Source organism: Ovis canadensis, chromosome 1, assembly GCF_042477335.2.
Source record: "Ovis canadensis isolate MfBH-ARS-UI-01 breed Bighorn chromosome 1, ARS-UI_OviCan_v2, whole genome shotgun sequence".
NCBI lineage: Eukaryota > Metazoa > Chordata > Mammalia > Artiodactyla > Bovidae > Ovis > Ovis canadensis.
Genome location: NC_091245.1, coordinates 280,132,294 through 280,144,588, shown reverse-complemented (window position 1 = coordinate 280,144,588; position 12,295 = coordinate 280,132,294). Strand labels below are relative to the sequence as shown.

Below are 12,295 nucleotides of genomic sequence, written 5' to 3'. Positions count from 1 at the left end.
TTCCCGAGGTCCCTCCCCACTGAGTCACTATGTCAGGGTAGGGACTTGCTGAGATTCCTACCCAGCTCAGTGTGGCCCTTTTAACGTTTCATGCAGCTCTCAGATCTTTTGCAGAGGGAAATGATCCCCATGTGGCCAGCGATCTGGTGTGTCCACAGAAAGAGGTGAGGGCAGCGTCTTCCTATGCTGCTGTCTGGGACTCTTCTCTTCTCGGCATTAATCTTTCCAGACATTTTACTACGGTTTGTGAAAATCAACTAGAGAGATTCGAAGTGCACCAGTGAGTGAAGACAGTGAACAACAGGGAACTGCTGGGGCAGCGGCAAGGTGAGCATGCAGCGTACGGTTCTGCGTCCACGTCATTTCCCCGCCTCACAGTCTCTCCATCTGTAAATGTGATGTAATTCATGTTTACTTCAAAGTCTCACTAGAAAAATTAAGACAGCATGTGTGCTGTGTGGCGAAATATAATGAATTAATTATCACTTAGATTTTGTGTATCATTTTTATTAATGTTAAATGTTTAATAATGGTATATTGAACTTAAATATAAATAAAGTATATTTATTTCTGATTACCTTCTGTTTGAGCTAGAGATCACTGTTTTCCATAGAGAACAGTGATTTCATTTTCTTTTGCTTGCAACTTGAGTAAAAATAACAGAGTCAACTTAAAGAAAAATGCTAAGCAAGCAATACTCCAGTAGGTATATGGAAATGAAGGACAAACCTTGATGGTGCCGTGAGTCTGTGAGTGAAGAGAGCTTTCCACAGCTCTGTCAGGCTCAAGACTCCCTTCCGTATCAAGCACTTACATTCCCCTCTTTTCTATTTAGAACTGAAAAATTAAAATTTAAAAAAAACCCTGCCTACCGACAATATGCATTATTTTCAGAAAAGCAACAGTCTGTATTATTAAGAGTAATATAACAGAAATAAAAGTGAAGCTGTCTCTGATAAAATAGTAGGCACCTCAACATAAAATGCACGGGTGTGACTGGCTACAGCAGAAGATCTCGTCAAGAAGTCGGGCCAATACGTGGGATCACTGGGAGCAGCGGCTCCAAGCACAAAACGCACCCGGTGTGCTGCGTCTGCGACAAGCATTGTGAGTCAGTGACAGTCTTCTGAAACGGTGAATTCAGAACAAGATGAAACTCAATCTTCTCTCGTTACACGATGGTTTTATTCTTAGAGATTCAATAGAAAATTAAAGCCTTCCACAGACACACTGTGTGTTCAGGTCCTAGTTCAGGTCGTTTGGCTTCCTGGAAGCCAGGCGGGGCACTAGAGGGTCCCGCAGGGCACAGCCCTGTATTATACCCTGCAGGCAGCATGCTGTACAGCAGACCCTTACAATTTGCTCTTCTTGCGTAACTGAAACTTTATGTCCATTGAGCAACAACTCTCCAATCACCTCTCTTCTCAGCCCCTGCCGATGGCCATTCTAGTCTCTGCTTCTTTAAGTCTGACTACTTGAGACACATCATATAAGGGGACCTTAATAGACTTACTTCATTTAGCATAATGTTAAGAGGATAGACCTCATGTTAGGTGTTCTTGCCACAAAAAACCAAAACAAATAACAAAAAAGTCAGAAAAGAACACAGGAAATGTTTAGAGGTGATGGATATGTTTAGTTCCTTGATTGTGGTGATGATGTCATAAGTATATGCAAATGTCCAAACTCATCAAGATAGACACACGAAGACACCTGAAATGGTTTGCCTACCAGTTATGCCTCAATAAAACTCAGAAAGAAAGGAAAGAGAGAAAATGAAGGAAGGGAGGGAGGCAGAGAAGAAAGCGAGGGAGGGAGGGAAGAAAGGAGGCGGGCAGCAAAGAAGGAAAGAGGGAAGGAAGCCAGCCAGGAAGCGAGAAAGAAGGGAGAGAAGGAGAAAGCCAGGCCACACACGGGCAATTCTTCAACTGCAAGGCCGCCCGACACATTACAATACGCCTAGCTTCCGTAACTCCTGCCCATTAAATGTCAAAAATAGCCCCAAGTTTGAGTTAGAGGATTTTTATACGTTCTAGTTTCTTGACTCACAATCTTAGGCAAGTGGCTTAAATTCTAATCTGCTTAATGTAAATATAACCACGTGTTATAGGCTGACTTTTGCCCTCCCAAAAGAATAAGTTAGAATCCTCACCCACGGTATCTCAAAATGCAGCCTTATTTGGACACAGCGTTATTATGGCGACAAGATGAAGTCATTAGGACGGGCACTGATCCAGTAAGACTGATGTCTTGTTAAATGGGGAAATCGGCACAGCCACCCACGCCGGGAGAGCAGGGTGGGGAGATGAGAGCAGAGACCAGGGCGATGCTTCTGCAGGGTGAAGAACACCGAGCACGCCAGAAAACCAGCAGGAGCTGAGGGAAGGCGTGGGACAGGTTCTTCCTCTTTGTCCTCAGGAGAAAGCACCCCAACTGACCCCTGGACTCAGAATTCTGGACAACTTCTGTTGTTTAAGCCACTCATTTTGTGGTGCTTTGTTATGACAGCCCTAGAAAACTAATATATCAGGATGAAATTTTTACAAAACTAACTGCATCATTTTGATTTTCGTCTCAAATCTTTGTTCTCTTGCAGCATTTCTCTTCCTGTTGAGTCTACTTAACATAAAAATGGGCCTGAAAGGCAAGCGTTCTGCAGAGAAGATATGCTAAGATACACATCTTAAGGCTGGGGTTTGTGGATTCAAACATGATGATCCTCCATGACACAGAGATGACGTGATTTCCCACCATTAACATTCAGCCAAGAAGGTAGAGTCTGGAAGAAGGTGAAGAGAACATGACATCCCAGCTGGTCCGTCCTCAGCTGAAGGGATTGTGAGCAAGTACAAGAGGCAGAACTTCCTTCCTTTGGAGAAGGAAATGGCAGCCCACTCCAGTGTCCTTGCCTGGAGAATCCCAGAGACGGGGAGCCTGGTGGGCGGCAGTCCATGGGGTCGCACAGAGTCGGACATGACTGAGCGACTTCCCTTTCACTTTCCACTTTCATGCATTGGAGAAGGAAATGGCAGCCCACTCCAGTGTCCTTGCCTGGAGAATCCCAGAGACGGGGAGCCTGGTGGGCGGCAGTCCATGGGGTCGCACAGAGTCGGACATGACTGAGCGACTTCCCTTTCACTTTCCACTTTCATGCATTGGAGAAGGAAATGGCAGCCCACTCCAGTGTCCTTGCCTGGAGAATCCCAGAGACGGGGAGCCTGGTGGGCGGCAGTCCATGGGGTCGCACAGAGTCGGACATGACTGAGCGACTTCCCTTTCACTTTCCACTTTCATGCATTGGAGAAGGAAATGGCAGCCCACTCCAGTGTTCTTGCCTGGAGAATACCAGGGACAGGGAGCCTGGTGGGCTGCTGTCTATGGGGGTGCACAGAGTCGGACACGACTGAAGCAACTCAGCAGCAGAAGAGGCAGAGATGATCTCCTCTCTGTGAGTTTCCACAGTTTGAGCCTGGGAGAAGCGGTGTCTGTGTAGTTTTCTTACTATTTTATTTTTTAAATGCATTTTGAAGGTTACTTTCCATTTACAGTTATTACAAAATATTGGCTATATTCCCCTTGTTGTATAACACATCCTTGTAGGCAATCTTATGTCCAATAGTGTTTTGATAGTTTTTGTAAACACTGAAGGCAGAGAGACCATTTGCTTTCTCTTTGGGACTCCTGAGAGAAGCTGGTTGCCGGGCTATCTGCCTCCCAACACGAGAGTGCCTGATGCCTACTGTTGAGGAAACAAGACAGTTTCAAGGATGTGTACTCGGAGGCACCGCTCGCTCCCACGTGTGGAGGACGGGAGGGCTCACCTGAAGTATCTGTAAGCCTCCCAGGCCTAGCAATATTGAGTGTAGAGAGCAATAATGAAGGCCTTGATTCGCGGCATGATGAAACGGGAGGCAAAAACGGAGAGCGATCTACCGTGGTTTCAAGAGCAAAGGGAGGGTGGAGTCATGTCGGGCTCACCACCAGCCATAATTTGCAGCTGTAAACACTAAAAGGCGAGCATCAGACAGATGGGCCAGGCGTGAAACAGGGAATTTACACGGAGTTAGGGGGTCCCTTTCTACAGTATGCCTAGAGTTCAGATAAGCTCCTCACATTCCAACCATGGAAACAGAAATTTAGAGAGATAGAAAGGAGAAGGAAACGATTTTTAAAAAGTGAGCTCACATACCCGGAGCAATTATACATTATCTAAAGAAACTTTTTAAAATACAGCAGTGGTAGTGGAAACATTGGTTTTGAAATATCCCCAATCCTTTCACAAAATTAAAGTGACTAAGATAGTAAATTGAGAAATCCTCAAAATATATGTATGACAGTGTGTCCCCATAAACCTGAGAATACTGGATGATGGGCAACACCAGCCAAGAAGCTTGACCCTTGCAGGAAGAGCAGCTTTATGAGAAAGGGAAAAAGAAGGGAAAAAAGAAGGCGAGTAGTAGCTCTAGAGCGCGGGACCTCATAATCTGTCAGCAGGTATTTACTTCCCAAAGCAGAAATCCTCTGGAAGTAGAGGGTTCCACACACAGATCTGAAGACAATTAAAACTAGCAGAGAGCTTCCCAGGCCCCAGTCTGAAGATGAGTAAAAATGGGTTACAGAAAGATAGCATGGTGTTGGAGTCGTCTGAGCATTCAGCGCTTTCAGAAAATTCAGCAGAAAATTTTTGTTGGATGTACAGAATTCACCAAGGTATGGAACTATTAATATACTGAGGATGAACTGTTGGAACCTGAGCTTTACTTGGTCAGAGCAGGAACAGCAAGGTGAAGAAAGGAAACGGTTCAAACAACACTGTGAACGAGGCCAACACTGTGAACGAGGCCTGACCAGGAAAGCAGAGCTGGCTCAGAAAGTAGCAAAAATTGCAGCCAGATGCGGACGGTGTCGACACGGGAACTCTGGGGGAGGGGCAACGGAGCCGTGGATTTAGGAGTGTTTTCCCCGCACACCTCTATTTCCAATATTCTTAAAGATGAGAAGAACGCATCTTATTCAAGCATGACAGCAGAACAGGATGGAAGAAGAGGTGAAGAGAAGCTTATTTGAACACAGATACAGAAAATCAGAGTGAGTGAGTGAGAGCCGCTCAGGCCTGTCTGACTCTTTCTGACCTCAGGGACCGTAGCCCTCCAGGCTCCTCTGTCCATGGAATTCTCCAGGCAAGAAGACTGGAGTGGGATGCCATTTCATTCACTGCTACAGAAAGTCAAGACACCCCAAAATATTCCATAGGCACACAGAGCGTAACTATTTCAAAAGTAAAAGGGAATTTGAAGGAGCGATTTTCAAAAGTAAAAGGTTTGAGGGAAATCACTGAATCAGCGTATGCTATGCATGAAACAACAGCATGAACAGCATACACTGACTTAGAAAAGCTCAGGAAAAAATTACTAGAGGATGAATTCTATGCCTTCAAAATCCATATGCTGAAGCCCTGATCCCCATTATCGCAAAACATGACTGTATTTGGAGATGAGGTCTGTAAAGTCACAGCTAACTTGAACTGAAGTCATACGGTGGCTCCAATCTGACTGGTGTCCTTATAAGAAGAGGAGATCGGAACAAAGACACACAGAGGGAAGACCGCGGGAAGACAGAGAGAGGGGGAAACGGCCATCTCTAAGCCAAGGAAGGAGGCTTCAGAAGAAACCAACCCATCCAAAACCTTGATTCGTGGCTTCTAGCCTCTAGAATTGTAAGAAAATGTCTGCTGTTTAAGAAACCCAGTTTGTGGTTTGTGATGGAAGCCCTAACTAAGATAGTGGGCAAAAAAATTATAGAAACTGTATGAGCTAACTGAGCTCAGGAGAGGATATAAATGAAAGGAAAATAACTGAAGACTTAAAGAGAGGAAATGCAGTGAGAATAGACATACCACAAAAGGAAAGGAAAGAAAATGTACTGGACAAGTGAAAACAATGGAGGAGGAAAAATAAATTAAAAAGAGAAAGAAAATAACATGTACAGAGGGCAGCCAAGGACCCAGCACAGATCACAGAGAGGAAAATCAAAGCAAGAAGACAGATCAGTCGTGACTAAAGTCCCAGAAAAGTTTCCCAAGTAAAAGGGACTTAAACACTAAGGGCACATCACACGTCAAGAGGGAAGAATCTGACCCCGAAATTCTATACCAGGTATCAGTAACCTGGATGCAGGCTAAACCCAGCGCACTTCATATTTTTGTAAATAAAATCTTTATTGGAAGACAGTAACACGTATTTATTTACGTATTTTCTGGGGTTGTTTTCAGACTATGATGACATAGATGGGTACTTGCAACACAGGCTGTATGGACCATAAAATTCATAATATGCATAATACCTACTCCCTGATTCTTCACAGAAGAAGTAGGCTGACCCTAGCCTATGCCAAGAATATGCATAATACCTACTCGCTGATTCTTCACATAGGCTGGCCCTAGCCTATGCCAAGAATATGCGGAATACCTACTCGCTGATTCTTCACATAGGCTGGCCCTAGCCTATGCCAAGATACATTCTAGCACAATTATTAGATTAAAATGAAATGAAGAAACAAAATGAAATGGCAGGACATGAAATGAAATAATGAAACGCTTCCTCGAACATCCAGGACAAAACCCCAACTCACTTAATAAGCAGCCGTTTTAGAGTAAAATGACACTCTGTGCAAGTCCGTGAGAACAAACGCAATTGAGATGGCGAAGCGACTTAATTTTCAGCAAACTGGTCTACAAGTCCTGACGACCGCAGCCATACTGTTAACGTGCAAGAGTTCAGGGAAACAGTTTCCACGAGCTCTTCCTGAGACGGCTCAGAGAATAAGCTTCTGATAACCAAGACATGCTCAGAGAAACTGGGACAGAAGCTACGGTGATCAGTGGGCACATTTCACTGCAGCACTAAGGCTGGATGAAGAAAGATGCGCGTGACGAAGCGCGTGCAGGTGCGCTGAGCGCTCTGACAATGTGAACATAAGTGCAGGAGAGAGGAGACGGGGGCGGGGGGGCTCGCAGACAGCAAGATAAGCAGGCCGTGAGTGCTGCGTGCCCTGCACGCTTAGCATCAAGTGGACCTGATGGTGCATCCCTTTCAGTTAGCCAGCGGGAGAAGGGCAGGGAGAAGCGGCTCCTGGAGATGCTGATATGACCGTTCTTATGACAGGAAATGAGGAAAACACTTTAGAAAGCGGGACTGTATAATACAAACATCTTATATAAAAATAACTTGGAAAAAAACCCAAAACTTTCCAAATGACAACAGCAGTACTTCAGAGAGAGAGAAAGAGGAAAGAAAAGAGATCACATTCTAGAGTGAACACAAATATCCGGTAGGGGATTTACTGAATTGACCAAGTGACCCTGTCATGGATCCACGTGATGGACAACTGTGAGAGGGGGACGGATGCGTATGCCGTCACACCACGTAATACTGCGCAGTCCTGTGGTGGGTCCACAGGATGTGATGCTGTGACTGACCAGGACCGATGCATACGATGTCCTGCTCTGAAACACTCCACAGTTCTGTGATGGATCCACAGGATGTGATGCTGTAGCTGACCAGGACGGATGTGTATGCCGTCACGCCACGTAATACTATGATGATGGACCCAAATGATGTGATGCTGTGACTGACCAGGACGGATGCGTACGATGTCCTGCTCTGAAATACTCCACAGTCCTGTGACGGATCCACAGGATGTAATGCTGTAGCTGACCAGGACGGATGTGTATGCCGTCACGCCACGTAATACTATGATGATGGACCCAAATGATGTGATGCTGTGACTGACCAGGACGGATGCGTATGATGTCCTGCTCTGAAATACTCCACAGTCCTGTGACGGATCCACAGGATGTGATGCTGTGACTGACCAGGCTGGATGCGTATGATGTCCTGCTATGTAATACTACGCAGTCCTATGGTGGATCCATAGGATGTGATGCTGTAGCTGACCAGGACGGATGTGTACGATGTCCTGCTCTGAAATACTCCACGGTCCTGTGACGGATCCACAGGATGTGATGCTGTAGAGAAGGACAGGTGACTGCCACTCAGCATGCGTTGTTCTGCAAGGCACCCACTGTTGTAAAAGATACTCTTCTGCAAGTAATAGAACAGGGCGCAAAGTATGCTGTGTGTATGAAAAGGAGGGAACCACACAGGTATGAGTATCTCTGATATTAAAGAAACAAGGAGAGGATAAGCATCAAATCGACAAAATGATCTCTCCGGGTTAGCACACCCACACGTGTGATCAGCCATGGCGGACGCCTTTTGCATATCAGCAGAACCAAAGGGGACAGCTTTATGAGAAGATGTCTTGGTGTCACTATTTCTGGTACATAAGTAGAACCTAGGAAATTTCGAGGGAGGACAAGTAATGAGCAACGTTAACTCCTGCACATAAACATGTAAAATATGGCTCTATGTTAGCCAAAGAAAATTTTGTGTATTACGTTTATCTGTGAAACTAGCTATCCTTCTTAATTATTCCTTAATTTGTAAAACCTTTATTCTTTCTTCGTCTTTTAAACTGTTGCATCCAAAGAGGTCCAAGAGCAGTGGGCATTTTTATAACAAAGCAGGTTCAGGAAACCCTGCTGGGGGCTCACTCCCACCTGACCTCCATGTTCCCACCCATCTGGCCTCAAAGGTCTCCATCTTTTGGCCTTGCCACCTTCTCCTCCTCAGCCTAAACCTTTCTCAGAGGTGCCCCATTTGGATATTGTGAGAAGGCATAAAAAGGAAGAAACATAAATGGATTTGCAGACACCAGTACAAGGCACCTATCTTAAGAAAGACAAGTCTGCAGTCAGCAGATATTTCAGAAGAAGCTTTTCCTTTTCCGTGCGTTCACCGGATGGCAGTTTTTATCACTTTCTACGAGTCTGCATTCTCAGGGATGGCCTCTGCTTTCTTTTATCTCAGACCCTCTCTCCAAGGATTGTGGTATAGTTAGAGGGAGCTAGCAGGCTTCTGCTTTATCATATTCGCAATGCAGGCCTTATATGCTGACACTGAGACGCACACAGTGGCCTCAACCTTCCTCCTGGTGCCAGAGAATCGGCTGTCCCACTCCTCCCAGAGGAGAGCTCGCCAATGCTTCACAACCACTGTGCATCCAAAATTCACACCCTCGAGGAACGTCCTCCAAGGATGACCTTGAAAAGGGGATGAAGTTCCATGTTCAGGTTCCAGTATCTCCTCCTAAAAATGACCCCAACACTAAGTGATAAAGAGGCCTGAGCTGAGGCTAATTGTCCACAATGCCCAGGACAAACCCCACGACAAAGAATTACTGGCCCCAAATGTTGACAGTGCCAAGGCTGAGAAACCTTGAATTAGAGTACAATTTAAATGTTGTAAAAAACGACCTAAGAGAGTGATTCAAACCAGATGGAACGATCTGTCTTTGTCCAGGACGGGAAATGTGGGCCTGTGGCCACACGCAGCCGCCTTACCTGCTGCTGCTCTGCGTTTGTCTACGGTGCCATCCTTGACAGACAAGCAAACCTGGCTTTCCAGCCTTGCCTGAGCATCCCGACCCCTACGTAGGAGCCTACTGGGGTTGTCATAACAAAATACCACAAAGGAACGGGGTGACTTAACAACGAAACTTTATTTTCTCATAGTTCCAGACAGAGGCTGGACTTCTCAGATCAAGGTGAGGCCTCTCTCCTTAGCTTGTAGACAGCTGCCTTACAGCTGGGTTTCCACACAACTTTTCCTCTACATACACACATTTGTGACGTCTCTTCCTCCTCGAAGAAGGACACCAGTCATGCTGGACTAAGACCCCATCCTTACGACCTCACCTAACCTTAATTATACCTTTAAGGGCCCTACCTCTACAGCCCATTAGGGATTAGGGCTTTTTCAAAACTTATATTTCTTTTTAATTGATTGATGATTGCTTTACAGGATTAGGGCTTTGATATATGAAAGTTAAAGAGACATAATTCAGCCAACAACACCATAGGAAAGGAGAAGAGAAACTAGAGGGCAAACAATTTCATTTTTCAGGGAGTTTGCTCAGATAGCGCGGAGGTCATTCTTCTTTCCTATCATTGGCGGGAACCCTGTCACATGCCAAGCTAACTGCAGAGAAAGCTGGGGAACATATTCTTTAGCTTGAAGGTCGTGTGCCCAGCTAAATAAAACTCAGGGGGCTATGTTACTCAAAGGAAGACTATTAAAGAAAGAGGATTTCAGAAACTGGAAAGGCATGGTTCATGGTTTGCTCTCAGTTTTGATTTGGCTTTTCTCCAATATGACGCCTCCTGGATTCACTCCCCTACCACAGGATGGTGATAGCTAGTCCCACGCAGAAGGGAGTAAAAGCCATACCCATCCCTGGATACTTTTCCATTTAGGAGTCAGTCACAAAGCCACACTCACGAAAAATACTTAGCATTTCCCCAGCGGCAGTTTTGAATCCAGGCAGGTTTACTCCCACCCTGAGACCCTGTGTGTTTCTTACCTTGTCTCCAGAATATAAGAATGGTGAGAAAGGCTTTGTGGTCACGAAACTGGAAAAGAAAATACCTACACTCATGTCCTTTAAACTAATTTTTATGCCAGCAGACATTTGAATCTCCGTCCCTAGTGACTCTATTCTTCAAGTGTTCTTTAAGATGGCAAACTAGCTCTCGATAGAAGATCACCTGTTACTATATTAACAATCATCACATCTGATATATATCTTAAGCATGACCACAACATAATAGTAATACACCCTATTTTAATACATATTAACTCAGTTAATATGTTGATTTTGTATAACTATAAACTTTCTAAATTTTCAAGTAGTTTATGCTGCTAAGATCATTAAGCCTTAATGGGAGTTATGGAGCATTCACGCCAATAGCAGTTGAAAGAAGGTGACGTTTCACCACTGTCCAAGGAGACCCCAGCAAAGGAGGTCGACTCACCATTCTTCTTGTAGAATATAATTTCTCCTTTGAATTCTGTTTTCTCCTCCAAGGACTTCTCTATCTGAAGCATCAGCTGTTCATTGGTCTCGACTCCGAATAAGAACTTGCAGCTGCAGCTCTTCTGCATGACTTCTGTTCGGGCAAATCCAGCGAGCTCACAGAAGCCGTCCGAGCAGTAGACGATAGGGAAGCCCTTGGCCACCTGGGCGTTGGCGAGGATGAAGTTGCTATCTGCAGACACCAAGGAGAGCGCAGTCAGCAGGGAGGCATGCATGAGAGCACCACAGCAAGGGAGGGTGACGCAGACATTTAGCGACCGGTGCCTAAAGTGCGTGTCCTGATGTCCTGGGGTAGAAAGGAGACACCCCAGAACATAAACCGGCATTGACCTGCAGAAGTACACGCTACTGTTAACTTTTGCTTGCGTTTGAAACCCACCATGTTAAGAACAGAGTATTTCTTAGCCTGCTTTGAGGCATTTACCATCCAGGGAGCAGGAAGGGCTGGTGTTTCTGAGCATGCATTCTGGTTGACAGCTTGAGTTTGCCAATCGATAAACAGATTATTCACATTCTAAACCTCAGTGTCCTTAGGTTTGATTTCCCTAAAAGCAGACTCTGGGACAAGGATGAGGAGTGTCAGTATTTTACGTTGTTGGTGAATACAGGAAGTAAGGAAGTGGGCAGGGCACTAAGAAATAAGGGAGGCAATAAAGGGTGAGGCAGAAAGAGGTTTACAGCTATGAGCAACTGGGCACTGATCAGGGGATTGGGCGGGAGGGTGGGGGGCACTGATCTGTGGACTGGGCGGGAGGGTGGGGGGCACTGATCTGTGGACTGGGCGGGCGGGTGGGGGACACTGACTGGTGGGCTGTGAGAGTGATACTGTTGCTTACTTTACAGGTGTGTTCTAGGGATTTGTGAGAAATATTAGTATAATGTCTGGCACAAAAGAGTACTCAATAAAAACCATTGTTAAGAGGATCATTCACTCTCTACATATACACACTGCTGTGGATAACATAGATGGCTGACAAGACCCTACTGTGCAGCGCAGGGAGCCCTCCCCAGGGGCTGTGGTGGCCTCATCAGGAAGGGAATCCGGAAAAGAGGGGACGGATGGGTACGTATATCTGACCGGTTTCACTGAACAGCAGAAACCAACACAGCACTGTAAAGCAACTATACTCCACCAGAAATTAATTTAAAGGGTATCGTTCACGGCTTATAGCTGCTATATTAACCAATAAGAACAGTCAAGCAATAAGATGCAGGACACAGTCGTTCAGTACTTAGAGATGACTCCGGAAGGAGAGCCTAGAAGGCAATATGCAGGGAAGGTACACATTTTTTGAGATTA

General features: G+C 45.4%; 1 protein-coding gene across 1 annotated transcript in view; it reads right to left on the bottom strand.

Moving 5' to 3' along the window:
• Positions 1-12,295, bottom strand: part of KCNH8 (potassium voltage-gated channel subfamily H member 8) — a 462,629-nt gene that overhangs the window by 289,154 nt on the left and 161,180 nt on the right. The window contains exon 2 of the mRNA XM_069582447.1: positions 10,934-11,167. Within this exon, the coding sequence (XP_069438548.1) occupies positions 10,934-11,167 (234 nt within the window). The remainder of the gene's footprint in view (positions 1-10,933; positions 11,168-12,295) is intronic.